Below are 22,288 nucleotides of genomic sequence, written 5' to 3'. Positions count from 1 at the left end.
CCAGACTTGCTCGTCCGGACGTGCGATTAATCTGCGAAGAAAATATGTTTTGTTTTAACCCCTCATCAGCTCTTTGGTTAAAAACTTAGGTCTATGTTTACAGTAGTGTTAAAACTAAAATTAATCATTAGAATAAGTTGCACGCATGAAGGAAAAAAAAAAATCAATTTTTATAGTTTCACCCATCTAAAACTTATGTTACGTGCAATTTTAACTGGGCAGGGTCCAGCCCCATTTAGATCGGATTAGCGGGACTCCACTATATTCATAAAACTATATATAAAAAAAAAAGGTGTGTTTACCTATGTACGTGTGTTAAGAAGTTATATTTCTTTTTGATTTAAGTTTCAGAACTATTTTGAAATTCATTGTAGCAACACTTAATTAATTTAGTAAAATAAAATAAATTTTAATTAATAATTTATAATGAAAATAAATTATGCATACAGGAACATAACCTAATAAATGCACTCGAAAAGTTTATAAAAACAATTTTTATCACTAATAATCACTATAAATAAATATTCTTAATTATATGGACCAGTATTTAATATCAATCATTAAAATTCTGAATGCGACTCTCACTTAGTTCTGGCCGCTAGAATTCGCTACCATAGCAGTTACGTCGACTATCGAATCAAATGATTTGCAGAGTGAAAGGATAAGATGTATAATGAAACGTCTCTGATAAAAAAGAAAAAAATCTTGAAAAAATACTAAACCCTGCTCAAGACATGATTTTTGACAAGAAATTTTTATTAAAAATTATGGCCGTGCCAGTCCTGCGACCCGGAGAACATTTGGAAAATCACCATATGGCCCAGGTTGCGAAAAATTCGGGATTGAGCCAACCCGGAATAGAACGCGACATTACTTCGGTGGAAGGAAAGTACCTGACCGCTCAGCCAACGATGCCTCTGTAGACCGCGTGAATACCGACATGTCACGGTGCAACGACCAGACAGCGAGCTCTCGCGTCAGGCTGATCCCGCAGTGGTCTCGCGCGGAAGGTGGTCCGGGGAGGGGGAGGGGGAGGGGGATCACTCACTTCTCGAGCAGCGCGACGGCGGTGCCGGGGTTGACGCGCTGGTACTTGCTGTTCTCCTGGCCGTAGTCGTGGAAGTAGGTGGGCCAGTCCCAGGACATGAACAGGTCCAGCAGCTGCCGCAGGTCCGCAAACAGCCCCAGGAGCTGCTCCTCGTCCAGGCCCGCCACCGGCCGCGACGCCGCGAACTCTGTCCGCACGACGCACGCCAGTGTGGAGGGCAACACAACGTAGAAATGTACCTTAGGGATCGTCCATTAATCACGTGTGGCTCGAAACGGGCGGGGGGGAGGGGGTCGGGAAAAATCACGAAATATCACAAGGGGGGAGGGGGGTGTAGAGAGATATCACGTGTGTGTATTTTTTCGCGCGATTCCTACTAAACCGAAAAGCGACGCATGACCTTGACTCGCCGTAGCCCAGGCGACAATATCCCCGGCCCGCCGCAACACAAACCGCCTGGCTCGGCTTGCCAGTCGCCGGTAAGACTTGTGATTTTGGCGCCGGAATACATGCGTAAATCACATATGAGCCTTTCCTTTTATCATTAATTTAATGCCAGTGAGAATAAACCTGCAACCTTAATGTGCGTCTGGACTTTTTTATAACTATGCTTAATTTTCCAGAATTAAATTATATTATACCTATATTTAAAGATAATATTCTGAAATTTTTAAAAATATTTTGCACCATAAAAATACACGTGATTTATTTAGGGAGGGGGGGGGGGGGGGGGTAGTCTAAAACCTCACCTCAAATCACTAGAGGGGAATGGGGGTTAAAAATTTGCTAAAAAAAACATCACGTGATTAATGGACGACCCCTTATTTACTAGCAGAAGGGTTGCCCTTGCATGTGGGTAGAACCTTCAATTTCGGGCAAAAAATAAAATCTAACATTTTCACCTTAAGGGTTGCACCATGTATTTGTCTTCACAGTGTCTCGTATGAAAACACACGTGAGAAGTACAGCACTGGTGTTGACTCTCGATTTTTCTTTGTTTACTACAGGAGGAATTGGGGCGGCCCAATTCTCTCCCCCTTCACACCCCCAATATTTACAACCCTTCCAATTTCCATACTAATATAACAAAGAGCAAAGGAGAAAACTACTATTTTTATATCCTTGTTTCCCTTTCGTCTGTTGTATTTTATTTCTTTTCCGACTTATTTCCTTCCCGGAATTCTGTGTGCAGTATTAGCACAGAAATTTTCACATTGGATGATTTTGTCTTGTTTTCTGTGTATTAGCGCATTCACGTTTCTTGTCCGTTATTTAGATTTATCAACCATTTTAAATAAATCTTTCCCATTGCAAGAATCATTCAACGAATGGCCTGGCATATTGTTTACACATTGCAATAAGCTTTTTAACATTAGTAAACCTCTCAAATGTCCAAGAAGGAGCAAGGTGGTGCAGCAATATAACACTGGACTCATTCCAGACGATCCCGGTTGAACCCCGATCAGGCCATTCAGACAAATGTTAGGATGGTTCGTTACAATAGGCCTGTTGATGGGACATAATGCCCAATTAAAAAATAATAATGAGCAAATGTATCTCAGTACACAGGATAGCAGTGAAACTTCTTTGGAAATTCCATCATTGACTAAGTAAATCGAAACAGGCAAAATGGGAGGGGGGGAGGAGAGAGAGAGAGAGAATTGAAACATTCTAAAAAACAGTGTACATTGTTTGTATTTATTAGAAATTTTAAATTAAAATACTCACAAAGTAAAGAAACATTGTGCATGTTACTGTTTCTTCAAACAATTCTGTCATTTGGAACACGCCAAATCTGAACAAAATTTGAAATTCATAACAGGTAGCACTACCTATGAGAGAAATCAGTGACTGTCTCAACAGCGTTTTCTATGCTGCTGGTTAAACAAGGAGGAACATGAGCAAGTTGATAGCAAATATAAAATTCAAGGCCTATATCTACTTTCTGAAACAAGTGCATATGCACGCTCTCTATCTTATACTTTTGTTCATTTATCTCTACTGATTCTATTTTTTTTGGGTAAGGGGCGAATCATTCCACAAACAGGAGAACAAAACTGAACCCAGCAGCGTATATAGCATAGTACTCTCTTTAGATCTCTTTTTTTCAAGTACCTGTTCGCTGTCCTTTTCACATCAGAAACATTTCACAAAAAATTATGCGTTAAAATTTGGCCTTGAAATTTTACTCTCTTCATGAAGATTCACTTCAAAAACCCAACTCTGGGTTCAACTGGCCACAAACATGACGAGATCACGAGATGGCAGACTCACGCTCGCACTGGATGGTGTCCAGGTTGATCTGCTGCAGCGCCCCCATGGAGATCTGCTTCACGTCGTCGCTCAGCATGAAGTTCAGGATCGACCGAGCGATGTGCTCGCACGCCGACCGGCAGGCCTCCCGGGCCACCTCTTGCTGCGACACACCGGTCTCCATTCGCGCCGTGGCCAGCCAAACTGTGGCTACATTCACTCTCAAGCTTATAAAGTAATACATTTTTTTTGACGTGATAACGTCTTATAAATCGATGAAAGCCGGCTGCACGCACGAAAAAGCATGACTCATTTGTCAAGTTCCACCTGAGCCGAGCGTGCAAGAACCGGCACAACCACCGCGAGAGAAAATCTTCTATAATATCAAACAGGTTAAGGCGGGATTTTTAACTAATTGTTCATGATTATAAATTAAACAAATTATTTAAATTTAATTTGCAAAAACCGTAAATAATATTTCAAAATTAAAAAAGTATGCAATTTTTCATCAATGTTTTCTTGTGACGTTATCACATAAAATTATCGTCCATAAACCGACTTTACAGACAACCCTCTATTTTTAGAATTCTTCACATATAAAACTTAATAATTTACCAAACTCAGGAAATGCAAATGTTTACACTAAAAGCAAAAGTTGTCTTTAAGACTTACCACATGAGCCAATCATTACCAGTGAATATTGTTAAAACATTTGATTGAGGACTGAAAATGATCTAATTGCTATCGAAAGCATACAATCAATCAACCTCAAATACGTATGTCATTTACTAGTTGGATGAATCACGGAACGACATTAAAGAATCTACACCAAAGAACAGCTGAGAAAAATGTTAAAAAGTTAGGTATAGATATAAATCACGCGATATTGTAAAATGATTTGGTATAGGTTAGCAACATTAAAAATAATGTAAAATCATTAGGAATTAGCAATTTTAAAATGTAGCTAACAATCTCAGAAACAAAAAAAGTACTAACAAAAGATGCATTTAATGTTTGTTAAAAAAAATTTTCTTTCCTGCACACTATTTTACTTTTTCACTCTTGAAACCTAGATTCGGATTCGAGGGGTAGATGGGTTCGAGGCATTCTTTTGAGATTTGGATTCGAGAAAACAGGGGATTTGACCCATAAACTATTTTTAAGTTCATATTTTTAAAAACCTTGCAAAATAGTTTCGTTTTGACCGACGGTTGCGAAACTAATTATTCGAAAATCCCTGGCACAAATTAATGAAATACTTTGAAGCATCCCGGGGGTCCTCGCGGCAGCGTGCCAGAGGAGACGAAAGGGGAACGAGACCCACCGGCAGGTTGGTGAAGGACTGGAAGGTGCTCTGCAGGAAGGCGATGAGGTCGGCGATGAAGCTGGAGGCGTGGCCCCGCGGCTCTGCCAGCTGCCAGTCGTAGTTCTCCAGCTCCAGGAACTCGTCCAGCTTCCTCTTGAGCTTGTCGCAGACCTGTCTCTCTGCGTCGTCGCGCGCCACCCCGAACATGCACGCCTGGCCCTGGATGCGCGTGCTGTGGGCCTCCTTCGGGGCTCTGCCGGCCGACCACCGCATACCTCTCACAGACCGTTCAGCACCATCTAGCTATTACATCAACCACCGCTTCCTTTCTGCTTTGTCGATCATTATTCTTGAAACCCTAGATTCCGATTCGAGGGGTGGTATTCAAAGCATTCTTTGAGATCTGGATTCGAACCCATCACCATTTTTTAAGTTTATATATTTTCGAAACCTTGCAAAAAGTTTAGTTTGACCAATAATTATATATAGTCTTTGGCTTTCACTTCCAGCGTCTTTTCCCCATAACGTAGCATGGCATAATAAACCTAATAAACTAATTCCAACCCAAATAAAATTGTAATAAACCCCAGAAATAATGAATAAAGAAAAAACTTGTAGTAAACCATAACCTCCTAATTTAAGTAAAACTCCTGCTAAAATTATTGAACCTGAAACAGGAGCTTCAACATGAGCCCTAGGTAATCACAAATGAACAAAAAATATAGGCATTTTACCCATCATTGGCTCACAACTGCTTACACAACTGTCAGGAGTTAGCTGATTCACACAAAAAAAAAAAACACGTGGGTTTGTTTATTTACCAAATGTGAACCAAAATTTTTTAATGTTAAGTTGTTATCGGACCAGAAGTTACACTGTACTGAACCTCAAATGTACAGCACGACACGGGCGTTTATAATGGCAAATTAGCAGTTCAATGAGAGAATCAGAAAATTTATATAGTGCAGCTTGTATGTTTGGTCTATTTCCACATGCAGTGTATGTAAATACCAATAAAGATTAGTTTCAAGGGGGAAAAAAATTAGAGTTACCTAAACTACCCTCAGATGACAGTAAAAACCTTATATTACATTCCCCAACTTTTAATTTTCTTATATTTACACCCCTTTTTCTGCAGTTCCACGTGACTACGACATAAGTAAGGACAAGATTATATGGTATCACTGAAATTCAAGTTAATACACAATTTATTTTAGCACCAAAATGTAACTAAAAATATTAAATCAATCAGCAGTTTGACAGCAACTCAAATTACAAAATCTTTACCAACATTGCAATGAAAAAAATTGATATTACATTATTAGATCTTGCATCACTTTATAGTAACACATTTTTACATTACTGATTACTAGAGACATGCAGTTTTGGGGTTTATTTTATAGCAAAATTCGTTGTTATTTACCCTTAAAAGTGGTGTTATCATACATCAAAAGCGGTGTTATTTTTTAAATAGTTTTAGCACTATAAATTAAAAAAATTAAGCTAAGCATACCTTGAAATTTTGGACACATTCTTGCATTGTACAGTTGCACTAGCAGCAGTAATTTACAATCGAATTTACACATCACTTTTTACATACAGTAATTGAAAATATTTTAGTACCTAAACCAGCAAGAATAAATATGAAGTCTCTAAAATAGTGACATAAACACATGGAACAAAATCCTCAAACTTTAGCTCTCGAAAGCAAAAGTAGCCATGATACACAAATTAGCCTCACTTAAATTTGTCCTGCGGTCTGTTAAGACTGTGTTATATGAGGACAAAAATCGTTCACAGTCAACGTTTGCAGAAGGCATCCAGATGGCTTCAAGGCAGCTGGAAGCAAACAATGGCTGTGACAGCTTTACTACATTCAATGACTTCACTACGTCCACTGAATTGTCTGTTTCCATTTGTTTTGTAACAATGTCCTGAAGCTGACCAAAACCAGCTGTTAATTCTTCAGTGCTTATGGAGTAGAGACTATGGACAGTTTTCAGTTTCTGCACCATTTCTGGGTTTAATTTAGCAAGCAACAAACTTTCCTGACTAAAAATTTGAATTGCTTCAAATCTCTTTCTACTTGGGTCAGTTGTCATGAGAGAGTTCAGTTTGGAAAGGGCTTGTGTTGCTGTTCTTGTGATGGACACTTTAGCTTCAGCAGCTTTAGCGGGGGGCATGTTAGACAAAGCTCTACTGGTTGCCTCAAAATAAATGCCACGAGTGATGTTTTCAAATTTTTTTTTTATACCTTGCAAGTCCCCATATAGTGAATGGGCAGTTGGATACAAAGAACCTTCAAGTTTCTGTATTAGCTCTACAAGGCTCTTGGCATGCTCTTTCACAAAGACAGCTTGACAAAGAATGAGAGAAATGTCATTTTCTGTGAGTGAACACAGAAACTCAACCCCTGAATTTTGTGTTGCCTTTAGTTCATCTGTTTTGCAGAAATCAACAATGTCATGTATGTAGTCTGCTACATAAAAAACGCTGTTGAACCAGGAATTCCATCTAGTAACAACAGGAAGTGGGAACAATGGACGTTTCTCTCCATGCTTTTCTTCAAGAAAGCTAGCATACAGGTGCCTTCTTTTCCTGGTGTTGTTGAACACATTTTTTATTTTGCTCATAGCATTGTTCAACTCAGGCAACTCTTTCACCCAGACATTGCCAACTAGATTTAACTTATGTGCCCAGCACTGGACATGCGTTAACTGGTCTCCAAGGATTACTTCGAGAGTACTAACAGCCTTGGTCATATAACGAGCAGCATCGGTTACTACTGAGAGCACATCACCATACTGTACATTGTACATTTTGAGTGAATCTAAAATTGCCCTCACACAGTTTGTGGCATTAGCAGCTTCAAGAAAGTGAACTCCTGCAACAAATATTTCTGGTTTATCCTGTTGAAGATTCAGAATTCTAAATAAAACAACAAATACACACCTACCCATTTTATCTGTTGTTTCGTCGCACAGTATGTCAATTTTTTTGTCCTTTAATGCAGTTTTGGCATCTTCAATTCTGCATTTGGCTATGTCCCCTACATATTTCTCACGGACTGTTCTCGCAAGTGGCATGTCTCCAGCACCTTCGATGTATTTGTTCAGCCATGCCCTGATATTAGGATCATCAAGCTTTTCAAGGGGTATATTTGCCTTTATAAAGGTCTCTGCTGTTTCCTTTATAAATTCCAACTTTTTGTCTTTTTGGACATTATTTTTTGCTGTCTGAAACGCTGAAGATATTGACGACTGGCGTTCAGACGCACTAGATGAGCCTTGCAATGAAGAGAGACGCTTCTTGTGTTTTTCACTGCCTACATGTTTTTCACATGAGTCTTTCCTATCCCAAGAGACGGTGACATTACAGTGACGACAAAAAAGTGTGGTTGAATCACTAGCATAAAGTCCGTGTTGAGAAAATTCAGAGGCTCGCTGTTTTGCAGTTACCGGCACTTTAGGCATTTTAATAGGCCTAATGTTTTAGCCGACCTTTAAATTGTACACCTTTAATTTATTTCACAGACGTTGAAAACTATCTGTTACAAAATTCGACCCGTTAAACTTTAACTTGCGCACAACAGAATGTTACGAATCGTCACCGTGTTTGCATTTTAAATTTGGTATTTGGTTAATAAAAATGGACGCAATGGACAAACAACGCTAAAGACTATATAAGAGAACAACGCTTCGAGAAACAACCTGCTGTAAACACCGTGATAATCGACTGTCCAGGCGAGCCGAATATCAAAATACAGCAAAACCCCTTATTTGCACTTTTCATGGGGACAAAGTAAAAAAGTGTAAAAAGCGGGAAAGTGTAAATAAAGGGAAAAGTAAGAAATACGTTAAAGTTAATTAAAATACAGTCGCATCCTGCCGCGTTCAGAACGGGCTACATTACACAGTAAAAATAAATAAAAAAGGGGCGCAAATTGATGAAAATTTACCGTCAATTGCGCGCCTTGCGCGGAGAAAGGTCATTGTACTCGATCATCTGTTGTTACAGTGCGGCCCAGTGCGGCGTCTGTTCTCTGAGCTGCGCATGCGCAGTATAACTCATTCAATGCTCCGCCCAGACTCGTGACCTTCCATCAGCAGCCAGCCAATAGAAGCGAGCCTAGCGGAAAAAAATATAAGCTCCACCTCCCGTGTACCAGTTTTGTCCAGTTCTAATACCAGTTTATTGGTATACGCACCCGCTTACTCGCTGCCGTGACATGTTCAAGTTTACGTTCATCTTGATGTCTTGATACCAATAATTAATAATTTACGATCCCCACAAATAAATGGTTAGTTTAAAAAATATGCGTCAACAGTATAATACTTCCGAAATTATATAATACGTATAAAACAGTTACCAAGATTCCACTCATTTTATCTTGTGAAGTTCATGTCTCGTACCAGTATTTCGGCTAAGTTGTGACATAAATACAGTATCAGCACTTACAATGTTACGATCAGCCACGTAATATTTCCGACATTTCCGTTACGTTTCTATATTCGTGAGTTTACGTTTTTCCCTAGTACATTTTAGATTGTCTCCTGCTGTAATTACTCGGACTTTTACACGCCTAGGCTTAAATTGTTACATGTTTAGAAATAAAAGCAACTTTTCATGTTATAAAATACACTGTGTGGGTAGTTATCTTTGGTTTTTTGTTGTTTCACGTTTGTTACTGTATTTACAAATTGAATTGCCGTGTTCGAATGAGGAAAATGTTCTGACTGTTCGCCGAAAATTCAAGGATTTCGCGTTATTATCCAAAATGTGAGAAATTCGCGTTATTCTTAAAAATGTACTCAAATTCGCGTAAAAATTCGTTTTATCGCAATCGCGAAATATGCATGTCTCTACTGATTACTTACTTTAAAAAATTTGCAGATTTATTTTTATTTTTCTGAAATTTGTTCTAGATATGCTTATAGACAATTTGGGTGGGTGTCGAGATGGGGAAGATTCTTGCCGCCCCCCCCCCCCTCTTTCCAAAAAAAATCCCGGATCTATCCTTGGATATGCCGTTTTACGTTATTAGGTTATTACTGATGATTTGATTATATAAGTGCATCAAGTGTCATCTAAATGTGACTATTTTGATAAAATAAAAATATGCTTGTTTCAAATTTCCTGAATAATACACTAATGTATAACAATATAAACAATAACACCAAAATATCCTGTTTTAAAAAAACAAAATTGGCCCTAAAAAAAATAAAATTTTCTCTAATGACCTTAATGTTTACAAGAAGTTATGACAAAAAAAAATAAAAATCTCTCTCTCAGTGCAGTTTACTTGCATTAAAAAAAAAACTTACAGATCGATAAAGTACACACACACACAGTACTTGGTGATACAAGTTCTGTTAATGTTGACAAACATACGTGGACTGTATCGAGATGGTTTTAACCGACGATGCAACAGAAATTACACGATAGCGTCAGCCCGCACCACTACGACCTACCGCCATCATGCCGATGAAAACGAAGACTTGTTTTTTTGTTTCTCACTGCAGGGATGCCACTCTCAACGGTTTATGGACGCCGACCCTTGCAGTGTTCCAACATGGTGCCAACTGTAAAAAGCTGAGTGGCGCGGGCGATTCAAACTGTGTCCCATCACTCGGCCCGGCACAAGCGCCACAAAGTCAGCTCGCAACGCAGTTCCACACACGGGAGTTCACGCCAAGCACCAAACGAGTTCGTACCCAGTGATCTTGCATCACTTTTTAGTTACACATTTTTTACATTATTGATGACTTACTTTTCAAACAAAAATTTGCAGATTTATTTTTTATTTTTTCTGAAATTTGTTCTAGATATATGCTCATAGATGAATAATTGGGAGGGTGACCGGTGGGTGAGGGGGGGGAAGGGGGGGGGGGAAATCCATCCATCCTTGGATATGCCTTATTACTTATGATTTTATTATATAGGTAAGTGCATCAAGTGTCATCAAAAATGTGACTATTTTTGATGAAATAAAAATACGTATGCCAGTTTCATATTTCCTGAATAATACACTAATCGACTAATGTGTGTGTATAACAATATGAACAATAAACACCAAAATATCCTGTTTTAAAAAAAACAAAATTGGCCCTAAAAAAAAAATATAAAATCTCGGGGGGGGAAAAAAAACCCAGCACACCAGATGGATAAAGTACACAGACACGTACCCGGTGATGTTGGTGACGAACTCGTCCAGGAAGCCCGTGGCGTCCTCCAGGTAGCCCGTGTCGATGATGATCTGGATGACCTGCATGAGGGCGAGGCCCGGCTTGCGGAACAGCGAGGACAGGCAGCCGCTGAACGAGCGCGTCAGCAGCAGGTTGGTCGACTTCCTGATCATGTCGGTGACCTCCGCCTGGCTGCAGCCACACACACACACAAGTCAGGGGCGTAGCCAGGGGAGATAGGAAGGGTTTAGGGGTTCAAACCCTAACCAAATCTTTAATTTATTATTCATCACTCAAACAAATTTCATATTAAAATTAATAAAAATTTTTAAACATTACAATATTTCAATTTAAGTACCGAGAACTGCTAAAATAGCACTATTTTACACCTTAAAATCAAAAATTTTCCCGGGGGTGGACTCCCCGAACCCCCATCACTTTAATACGGGGGGGGGGGGGGGGGGTATGCTTCTTAACACACCCCCACACACAAGTCCTGGCTACGCCACTGCACCAAGTGCACCCACCGCTCCTTCTGCACACTCTCATGCACACGTTTACCTGCTTTAGGGTTGCACATTTCATTATATTTTTAAATAACAATGTTGTGCAATTCTTATGTAAGTTTTTTCTCTTTTGGTAAAAAAAAAAATTGCACCATGTCGTTGAGTATGAGGGTAAACAATTCTCCTGTGTTGGTTTTTAACACACACACACAAACACACACACAAAAATCTATTATCACAAGTAATTAAAACTTGTTTAGTTAAAATACCTCAGTAGTGTGTGAAAAGCACTGCGCTACGTCTGTCTAGCAGCTGGTCGCCCAGCCGATGCCCGACGAGTGACGTGACTTGCTGGACAGCAATCGGCTGGAGGAGGGAAATTATAAAAAAATAATCTAGCCAGAGTTTACACGTGTGCATTCTGTGAGTGCGTGTGGCAGTGTAGCAGCGTTGATGGTTCTGCCTCCCTTTCGTCGTCGTGTTTGACCGTGAACTCGCAACCATACGCAATCTTTTGTGTAGTGAATTTTGACTGGTTTACAAGATACAACTTGACCCAAGACTTTTTTTTATTTGCGCAAGATTTCCCAGCTTTCAAATGCGACATTCCATGATGCAACTGCAGCCGTCGCCGTTGCTTTGAAAGCAGCACTTCCGAGCACAGCTTTTTAAGTTCCTCCAGCTCCCCATGAGTACAAAGTTTTTATAAAAAGAAATGACATGAAAGGGTAGCTTGGTTGGTGCGGTTTCTAATCGGGAAGAAAACTGATAAAAAAAAATTACAATAGCTGGGAAGGAATACATGGGTATAAAAAATAGTTGCCTTCTCCTTAGTCTTTTTGTTAGTAGGAGTGGTTGTAAAGAATTAGAGGGGGGGGGTTGTGTGTGGAAAGAGAAGTGGGTGCGAGAATGCCACCTCTCTCTCTCCTACAATAATAAAATAGCACCAAAACAGACAAAAAGACAGATGAGGGTTTAACACCAATAAGCTGAGAGACAGAACGATGATTTCACTGGTGTCTATGGAACTCTACTGAAGACAGATGTATGGCAAGGTTAAATGATACCAACCATATTCAAGAGCCCACTTGTTGGATTTTTATGACCAAAATTATAAGTTTGACCCATACACCGAGGCGACCTACTCCAGGTAAACACAGCAGTTATCACAATAATTTAAATCAACAAGTACAGTGTAAGCTAGAGTTACTGAATGTTTATAAACGGGTATTGTCAGTGCTGCATTGGAATAGCTAGGCACCGAAAAAAAAAAAAAAAAAAATTGTACTATTGGCTAGTCTAGTTTTTTTCATGTCCAACATTAGTTCTTTTCTTTGTCCTATTATGCAAATGACATGCTCCAGTCTTTCACATGTCAAATCATTTTTATTATCATATTATTATTACTGTCTGTAAAAATCTTCTAAAGTACAATTAAAAAAAGAAACACGAGAAGGAAGAAAATTAATTGAGTGACCTAATCCACCCCCTTCCCCTCCAGCAGCCTCGTGCCACGTCACGTCCACTGCGGAAGTTTACTAGTACACAGTGGTCAATGATAGTTTAAGTGACACAGTTTGTAGGCACGAGAATTTTTTCCACTAAGCTAAAAGATGATGTAGATGACAGCAGTTATAGGTACGGCATTAAGTTTTTCAAATAAGCTCCTTTCAACTTGCTGGACAAACTGATAATTTCTGATGGCTTTCAAAAATTCACGGGTTTCTCAAGGATTTCCAGGCACCAAAGAAATTCAATGCTGATTCAAGGTTTCCCCGATTATCCTGGTCGGGAGGCCACACTGCATGCATTGCACAGCTCTACACACATTCAACTCGCATCGCACACTTTACCTTAAATTGAGGTCTTCCGAGAACTTCAAACAAGCGTAGATGTACTCCTTCACTTGCTGGTAAACCTTCGGCACAAGCGCCGAGAAAGGGAACTTCTTCGGGAAAGGAGCCGCTTCCAATGGCTCGTCGTGAAACGGAAACGATTCCAGGACGTTATCATATTCTGCCTGCGAGGCGACCTACAGAAAAAAAAAAAAAGATCAAGCAACATCAAATTTATTTTATACCATACCGTACCTTTTCAAGCGAATGATTTATTATTCATTTTCAATTCAACCTCCAATACTAACACTTTGAAATAACTAATATTCATTTGCTTATTAATATTTGACATAGCCTACCTCAAGTCTGTCCTATACGTTCACTGTTGAGGTTTTCATTTGTGTGAATAAATACCCATTTTTATTTATGTTAGGTACTTAAAAAAAAGATTTACCTTCTTATTACAAGAGATACATGAGCTATATTTATCGCACACAACACTGACTTTTGAGATGTCCTTTAAGTTTCTCCGTGTTCGTTATAAAATAAATGTCTCAGAAGTTTCGTAACATGTTCTACTTGGCAGTACTACAATAGTAACAGCTCAAAATAGAGCACCAAGAACTAAAAACCAGAGGATTTTTCAAGTAATATGTTGTAATTGAGATCTCATTGCACTGTGAAACTGCGATTTCACATGATTTTTCAGTCGGAGACAATTACTGTAGTTCTCGTGACAAGTGTCACCCTTGCATACCGTAGTTCAGCGGCAAGAGCACCTAGTGATTACTAATTTGGTAATTGTGGGTTTCGGTACGTTGGGGCCTTCAAGGCGAAGACGTCCCGACCCCGCGGAAGGTACGGACGCACGGGGCCCGGGCTCTGACCTGCAGCGGCAGGAAGCTCTCTTCGTCTAGGATCTCGCGGAACACCTGCACCCAGCGCTGCATCAGCACCTCGTTGTAGTGGTCCCGGATCTCGTGCAGCAGGTCGAACAGCTGGTTCACCGAGTAGCCGTAGTTCTGAGGGACCAGACACCCGCTCTCACCGGCAAAGTTCACACCACACCACTTGTGTACAGCTCCACAAGTTTCCATTTGTTTTTACTGCTACCCAGGGGCGCAACAACTAAATTTCCAAAGGGGAGGGGGGGGGGAGGGGGGCAATATACCTTTTTATAAAGAATCATCGATCCCCTCCTATTAAAGCGGGGGGTCCGGGGGTCCTCCCCCGAGAAAATTTGTATTTCAAGGTGGAAAAAGGTGCTATTTTAAGCAGTTTTATTATCTAAAAATTAATTACACAGCACTTTCTTTGCCCCCGTTTGCCCCCACTTCAAGGTTTTAGAGGGAGGGGGGGGGCAAACTACCCTTGCCCCTCCCTGTTGTTGCACCCCTGCTACTACCGGCAGACGTTTGTGCATGCCGGAGCAGGGGGTAGTGGGTTGAGGAACCCAAGGTGGGAAGAGATGCGCGCGCAGGTAAGACTAAGCTATCAGCTGTTCTAAAAAACATCAGCTACGACAAGTTCAATGCGCGGAAGGCCACGTATGGTAAAGCATGGTCACAGTGGTACGGGAAAGTTATCCCCAGCAGTAAACGCTTATAATAAATGTTAGTTATGTATGTTGTACACTATTAAACCCATTTAAATATATTCAAGCATTGGAATTTTTAAGGTTGCTTGAATTCAGAACAATTCGAACAAGTTGTATTATTTATTGGTACGAATATGCGGTCATATATGTTAATCTGAGCCCTCTTGTCTATATTTTTAGTATGTTTTTTTTATGTTCAGAGACAATTTTATGCATGTCTTATTGATCAAAACCATCATTCTTAATTTTCATTAGATTATTATATCCAGGCACTGTCCAAACTTTCCCATAAGTGCAGTAGTTCTTTTTTTCAAATATTGTTAAGTGATGCTTACTGTTACAATATTTACGTGCATACACTTAATAAAATTTACATAACTGACTTGACGAAATACAAGAACACTCTTACATATATGTTGTAGCTAACAAATGCTCTGTGTCCCTTATTGTTCTCTAATGTTTGGAGTTGTCACTCAAGGACATAATGCAAATGTTTTTAGGTCTGCGTGTATGCCACCAGGCTGTACCGTCGTCGCCCGGCCACAGACCGGACAGTGATGAACTTCAGTCGAAAATTTCCCTGATTTTCCATGACAAGGATTACAAATTTCCCTGATGATTCTCTTAAAATAATTGACCTGTTTTTCAATTTTCTTAAAGAAATAAAGATAATTCAGCATCTAACATCTCAATAGGTATAGCTGAAACAGAACCTTGCAAACGGACTTTTACAGTGTATGACTGTATGCTAAAACACCACATAGGGGAAAAAAAAGTGTTCAAAGTTTGTGTGATGGCAGACTGCAGCTGACATTTTCCCCTCATCTAAAAGTGAGACGGACACGCTACTGTATGACCAGAAAAACAAAGATAAAAAAAAACAGATGGGCTCATAAAAAAAATTGAGAAATACATACAGAGATAATCAATTTTGTTGCCTGAAATTACATCTTTTACAGCATCCTTCATCTTGATTTTGTTAAGCCCCCAACACTGTCTCTTCCAATATAAGAGTTCAAAATTCATTCTGTTTGGATCAAAGACACCTACCAGGTGTTTTAAAAAAAATACAACTACACATCACATAAATCACATGTGTCCAACAGTTTCAAAAATAAACTGTGCAAGGTCACGGCTAAACATGTAGCACAAATTACAAGACATGTTGTACATATTAGTTATGATGATAATATGAAACCTATCGACAGAGAACGGAGCGCTGCCCCCATGTGATGAGAATTAATTCGGGACCGAGCAGAAAAAAAGAATTTCTCTAGACTTAACCTTACCCTTAACGTGGTGTTGAACAGCATGATGAGGTTCTTTATCTTCAGCATCAGGGTAGCATCGGTGCAGTACGCCTGCAGACAACACAAAACGCATATCATTCACGACATAATAGAGCTACCTACTAACCACATGATGCTGCCCGCTTAAAAAAAAAAAAAAATGTTGTGTAATTCTTATGCAAGCTTTTCTCTTTTGGAAAGAAGAAGAAGAAGAAAAATCTATTATCACAAGTAATTAAAACTTGTTTAGTTAAAACACTGCATGCCAAGGGCGTCGCCAGCCGATGGTCCGGGGATGTGGGGGGGGGGGGGGGGGGGCAAGTTGTGGGAAAAGTATGCATTTATTTTTTTGCATTTGGCTACATTATTTTATATCGCTAAGGCTCTCCTACCCCCCCCTGGCGAAGCCCTTGCCGCATGCAAACGGCGAAGTGATCGTAGCACGCGGCATGCTCGAAGGGTCACCCACCGAGTGCGTCCTCAAGGCGTTGACGATCTTCGACAGGGCCATGCTCCACACCTCGTCCAGGTAGGTGCGGTTCACGAGGCCGTTGCCCGTGTTCAGCACGTGGTCCTCCACCACGAAGAAGCCCACGATGCCGTGGATGTAGGCGCGGTACCCCGCTATTGTCTCGTGCTGGAACACCAAAGTCCGATACTCAACTACTAGAGACACGCATATCTCGCGAAACGATTCTGCGACCAGCTGAAAGTTAAAAAACACCGTAGCATCATCTGGGTTTCGTGATTGGGTGAGTTTATTTCAGTTCCATGTCAATTGTTACAATACCAATAGCTAGAGACCGGAAAAATTCGCGAGTTCATTTCGCGATAGGCTAAAATACAAATAGTTATACCTCAATGCAGCCTCTGTTATTGGCTCACAACTCACCTAGATGACTCTGGGCCAATGAGAAACACCCAACCAAAGCTGTATCGAATCACAGGCTGCTATGTTGAAACGTCTCACAAGACAGCAGCCAATAAGTGGGTCACATTTGACCGAGTGTAAGTAGAACTATGGAGTTCATCCTACAGGTCATTGAACCCGCGAATTTTTCCTGTCCCTACCAATAACAGTAGTTGAATGCGGAAGCAAATGCGTCCTGAGTGGCCTGGCCAAACAAGGCAAACAACTTCTCTCGCAGACGGCCGCCAGCCACAAGGAAGAAACCGCTGGTGCGGGTAAACCTTGTTGCAGTCTAATAGGCGTTCAGATTTATTCGCGAAAAATGCCTGCCCCTATCAATTACATATCACGGCACCTACAGACACTAACTCATCATAGCTGGAGACAAGATTTCATGGTTTCATTTTCACGACAGTTTTGTTTTTAAAACAGGAGATTTCAGTTTTATTATTAAAAAAAAAAAAACAGTGTATTACTGAACAAATATGATACTTAAATGTTATAAGTTAATTATTTATCCAAAACGGAACCATTTTGATTGATACATGATGCACTTTTCCAATGTAATGAATTGTAATAAGCATGTCTAATTTTACGAAACAAATAGAATAAACATGTTAAGTATTTGTGTTTTAAAAATGTTTCAAGGTCGTAATGTAAAGGTCGGCATACATTTAGTGATCACATCTAAAGAGGGAATGATGGGTACTAACACTAAAATTTACTGCCATCACATCCAATATCAGGCGATACTAAACAAAAAATGACATGGCAGTATAATTCACAACTACCATATTATATATCCTTTGGCAGTGTTGCGCATAAATAACAACACAAGAGAAAAGCATAATTATAATTAAATGTAGTGCTTTGTGATACAATGAGATTTTTAAAAAATTAAACCTGATGATAGAACCTGAGAGCAACCCTGGTACTGACTCACTGCTCGTTTGTTCGAGTCGTGCCGAGGTGCCTACAGCAGGGGCGTAGCCGGGGGGGGGGGGGGGGGGGGAGGGGCGTTTAGGGGTTCAAACCCCTCCTCCCCCTTTAGCACCAAATCTTTAATTAATTTCTTATTCATCACTCAAACAAATTTCATATTCAAATTAATAAAAATTTTACCATTACAATATTTAAATTTAAGTACCGAAAACTGCTAAAATAGCACTATTTTAAACCTTAAAATCCAAATTTTCCCGGGGGAGGACCACCGGATCTCCCACTTTAATATGGAGGGGGGGAGGGGGAGGAGCATGCTTCTTAACCACCCCCTATACACAAATCAAATCCTGGCTACGCCACTGGCCTAGAGTGCCTACAAACGAACACGCCTCTCGGCAGCGGTGACTCGCCATGTTGGTGGGAGGCTGCAGCACGAGCCGCGCCTGTTTCTTCCTCTGCTTCCTGTAGTAGGTCTCGAAGGTCTCGCGCGAGCCCAGCACCGTGTAGATGTGCAGGCAGCGGTACACAGGCGAGAAGTCTATCAGGTCCTGCGCGCTCAGGTCCTCCTCCGCGTCGTAGGTGCTCTCCGCCGGGGGCTCGTAGTCCGCCTCCCCTGCACGCATGGTGGACACTGATGGGCAAGGTACTCTAACAAGACGTCAAGCGAGATGCGCGGTGGACACTGATGGGCAAGGTACCTAACAAGACGTCAAGCGAGACGTGTGGTGGACACTGACGGGCAAGGTACTCTAACAAGACGTATCTCCACTCTTCGCTCAGCTGACACAGCAACTGAACCCAGGGCCGTCGAGAGGGGGGAGCTTATCCCCAGGGCTCCGACACTAAAGGACCCTCCACAGAGTTCACAGTTCTGACGTGTGAACAATTTAGCTCTCCGAACACGGCATTTGCTAGGAATATTTCGCGAATGGAATGAAAAGTCGAATGAACGAAAATGTGTAACTAATGTGCCAAAGTCGTCAATATGGCGGACCCACGTGTAGCGACATATAACTCTTATGTATCAGCTTTCATAAATATTAGGGTACATGCCAAACGTATCGGTGTGCCAAATTAAACTTTATGATAGTGAAACTACACTGGGATATATTTGGTAGAACAAAAATAGTCATAGTAAAATGTAAGTATACGTTTTAAAATACATAAGAAAACTGACAATATGATAATAATAAATATTCTCTTAGCAAAACCCCAACAGGCTCAATTGCAGAGCAGTAGAACGCATACTTGAAAAGCTCAAGGGCAAAATTTTATTATGGTTCAAACCTCGCCACTGGGAATTTTTTTTTACCTTTTTAATAACATAATAATATTATTATATTTAATTATGATGATGATGATGATGATGATGATACATCGGCTCAATAAGGTTAAGGTTTGTTTGTAGAAAGTATTTAATGACTGATTTTTTTTTTTAATACTTGGTGTTACCCTGATATGACCAAAATTGCTGATAACATTTCTCTGGAAATCTTACAAGTTATGCAATATGCACAGATCACATTTACAGTTATGGCCACAGTAAGACTTACAGTCTTTGGAATTATTTTATTTTTTATGTGGGGTTTGAAAAGTTGTACATTATATGGTAGGGAGGGGGCCAGACAAAATTCAAAATTATTTTCCCCGGGCTCCACGGTTTCGGTCGATGGCCCTGATCCTAGCTACAAATTTTATCAAGTTGGTACACCCACACCAAATCAGCAATATAATACTGTTTAGAGAGATTTTCAAATTGAAGTTCCAAAAACCTTTGTACCAGAAACACATATGTACCTGAGAAAGGGTTGGGTGGGGGTGGGTCATGTTTCTTCTTCCTCTTGCCGACAACAGAAGGATCACTGCGCAAATGTTCAGCCGTCTGAAATACAAATTATTATTATTATTATTATTATTATTATTATTATGCTCATAATATCAATCCAAATTTTTGAAAATAAAACAAAGAATCGGACTGCCTCCAAACCACCTAGTAACTCATCTCTTATACATTCCATCATTCAAATGTAGTATTAGTGGTAGGTCAAAGCTCATTTTTCTTGAATCCGAACATCAAAATAGAATTACAAAAAGTACCTCAAATCAAAATATAGGTCTAAATAAATAAAAATGTAAACATTTGTACAAAAAAAGATAATCTCCGAAAGTTCTTCAACCATTGCTTTGAAATTTTAACACAACGTTGCATTCAAATATGTATGTGTTTATGCGATGCTACACTTGTGAGAGATAAAAAGATAGATAAAAAAAAAATATATATCAATAATAAATGAATGTTTGCATGTTTGCCTTCTGTTTTGTAAAGATATAGATAGGAAGATACAGACACAAAGAGATAGAGATATAGGGGGAGGTATAGAGATAGTAAGAGGAAGATTTTCAGATTTGTATATAGAGATAGAGCAAGGGATATATGTAGATGTATATATTTTTGATGGAAACAAGCCATCAAACTTGTTAACACGGCTGCGCTAGTGACGTTTTCAGTAATGTCATAACCCTCAAAAAATATATTTTTCAAACATATTGGAAGGTGTTGGAAGCAAAAATTTGACAACGTGACAGGACTTCTAGTCACAAACTCACCAAATGCCAGCAGGAAGTTGAAGAATGTTTTAACACTCACATGTCTCATTGCCACTTCACCAATTTTGGGGGAAAACTTCCTGATGTTCTCCAGGAAATCTTTCAGGTCGGACATCGATGCTTCCTTGATGTTCTCCCTCAGCCTGCAACAAGGGTGCCACTACTGCAGATAAGAAAGATGCACAAACCATCGAGAGAGAGGGGTTGAAAACTTGCAAAAAGAAGTAAAAATTGCGTACTTTGGTATGTTCTCTTTCATCTGGTGAGAAAACCTGTAGTTGGCGACCCTTGGCAAGTACAAGTGCTCCAACTGTTCGAGCGTCTTCAGCGCTGGGTAGTACCTGCAAACAGACACAAACATTTTGTCTCCTAACATGGACGATTAAAAATAGGTCATTGGCACCAAAATAACAATCTATTTGCCTTACTACTACATGATTTTAAATTAACGTTCACCCCGGAAAAAACATACGTAAAAAAATTACAGTTTGTCCGATGGCTATTCGACTGCTGTGAATTTTTATGCAATTGAGTTGTTCTAGTGTTCACCATTTTTGTTGACTCGTGTTAGCCTATGGAAAATGTTTATTTAAATTTATATAGCAGTTAGACACCATCATTGCTCTTAAACTTCAAAGATTAAAACAATTTTTGTGTGCCACACAAATTACTTAAAAAAATCTACATAAAATTCAACAGTGTGTCAACTTATATTTGTGTCTTATATAACCTTCCCACATCGTCACAGAATTTTTTAAGTATGTTTGAGGAACAGACATAAAAGTAGGGCTGATGCGATACCGATACTGGTATCGGATATTGGCCGATATTCAGCTTGGCCGATTACAATGTATCGGTACACGTATTGGTGGTTTAGAAAAAAAAACCTGCTCAACTTGGTTTTCCAAAAACTTGCTTTGTTTGTATGTTAATTGTGACAGACCACAGATATCCTCTCTGACACCAGATCATGTCAATCAACTTGTATTTTTAAAGCAAATCATAATAATTTTTAAGTGTCTACTGGTTAAATATGAGTAAAAAAGAGAATATTCAGCTAATAAATGCATGAAACACAGCAATTCAATGAGCTTGCTTTTGTTTTAAATATTCCATTTTACATTTAATAATAAAAATATGGTATTAATTATTAAAATTACAAAAAAAATTGTTTCAAATATTTATTCATGTTGTGTGGCCGTATTAATTAATAAAATTACTAAAAAAGAATTTGTTTCAAATACTTATTCATGTTGTGTGGCCGTATTCATTAATAAAATTACTATAAAAAAAATGTTTCGAAAACTTATTCACGTTGCGTGGCCCTATTAATTAATAAAATTACTAAAAAAGAATTTGTTTCAAATGCTTATTCATGTTGTGTGGCCATATTAATTAATAAAATTACTAAAAAAGAATTTGTTTCAAATGCTTATTCATGTTGTGTGGCCGTATTAATTAATAAAATTACTAAAAAAGAATTTGTTTGAAATACATAGTTATGATGCGTGGCCAGTGTTTTAAAATGCTGGCAGTAGTATCAGGTACAGGCGGCGGTACTGCAAAGCTCGCCCTCGAGACGACACACACACCTCTTCTCCTTCATCTGGCGCTGGAGCTTGGCGTAGGTGGTGAGCACGGGCAGGCACAGGGACAGGTTCTCGATGGTGCCCGCGATGTTGCTCTCCACCTGCCTGGCCCGCACCAGCTCCGCCCCCTTGGCGACGACGCCGGCCGCCGAGTCCTGGAGCTCCTCGTCCAGCCGAACCAGCTCCCCCTGCCGGCCCACCGCGGCACTCCGCGCTCTCTC

The 22,288-nt window shown here is 39.8% G+C and overlaps 1 protein-coding gene across 2 annotated transcripts in view; it reads right to left on the bottom strand.

Annotated features, from left to right (window-relative positions):
• Window positions 1–22,288, bottom strand: part of LOC134536165 (exocyst complex component 6B) — a 31,212-nt gene that overhangs the window by 1,458 nt on the left and 7,466 nt on the right. For both annotated transcript variants that reach the window (XM_063375796.1, XM_063375797.1), the window contains exons 3-15: window positions 22,071–22,255; window positions 20,718–20,819; window positions 20,519–20,621; window positions 19,669–19,753; window positions 18,282–18,484; window positions 16,489–16,656; window positions 16,020–16,091; window positions 14,021–14,155; window positions 13,152–13,330; window positions 10,793–10,984; window positions 4,626–4,860; window positions 3,323–3,464; window positions 1,049–1,235 (exon numbers count right to left, since the gene is read on the bottom strand). In XM_063375796.1, coding sequence (XP_063231866.1) covers window positions 1,049–1,235; window positions 3,323–3,464; window positions 4,626–4,860; window positions 10,793–10,984; window positions 13,152–13,330; window positions 14,021–14,155; window positions 16,020–16,091; window positions 16,489–16,656; window positions 18,282–18,484; window positions 19,669–19,753; window positions 20,519–20,621; window positions 20,718–20,819; window positions 22,071–22,255 — 1,988 coding nt within the window. The remainder of the gene's footprint in view (window positions 1–1,048; window positions 1,236–3,322; window positions 3,465–4,625; window positions 4,861–10,792; window positions 10,985–13,151; window positions 13,331–14,020; window positions 14,156–16,019; window positions 16,092–16,488; window positions 16,657–18,281; window positions 18,485–19,668; window positions 19,754–20,518; window positions 20,622–20,717; window positions 20,820–22,070; window positions 22,256–22,288) is intronic.

Source organism: Bacillus rossius, chromosome 10, assembly GCF_032445375.1.
Source record: "Bacillus rossius redtenbacheri isolate Brsri chromosome 10, Brsri_v3, whole genome shotgun sequence".
Taxonomy (NCBI): domain Eukaryota; kingdom Metazoa; phylum Arthropoda; class Insecta; order Phasmatodea; family Bacillidae; genus Bacillus; species Bacillus rossius.
This window is presented reverse-complemented; position numbering and strand designations above follow the sequence as displayed.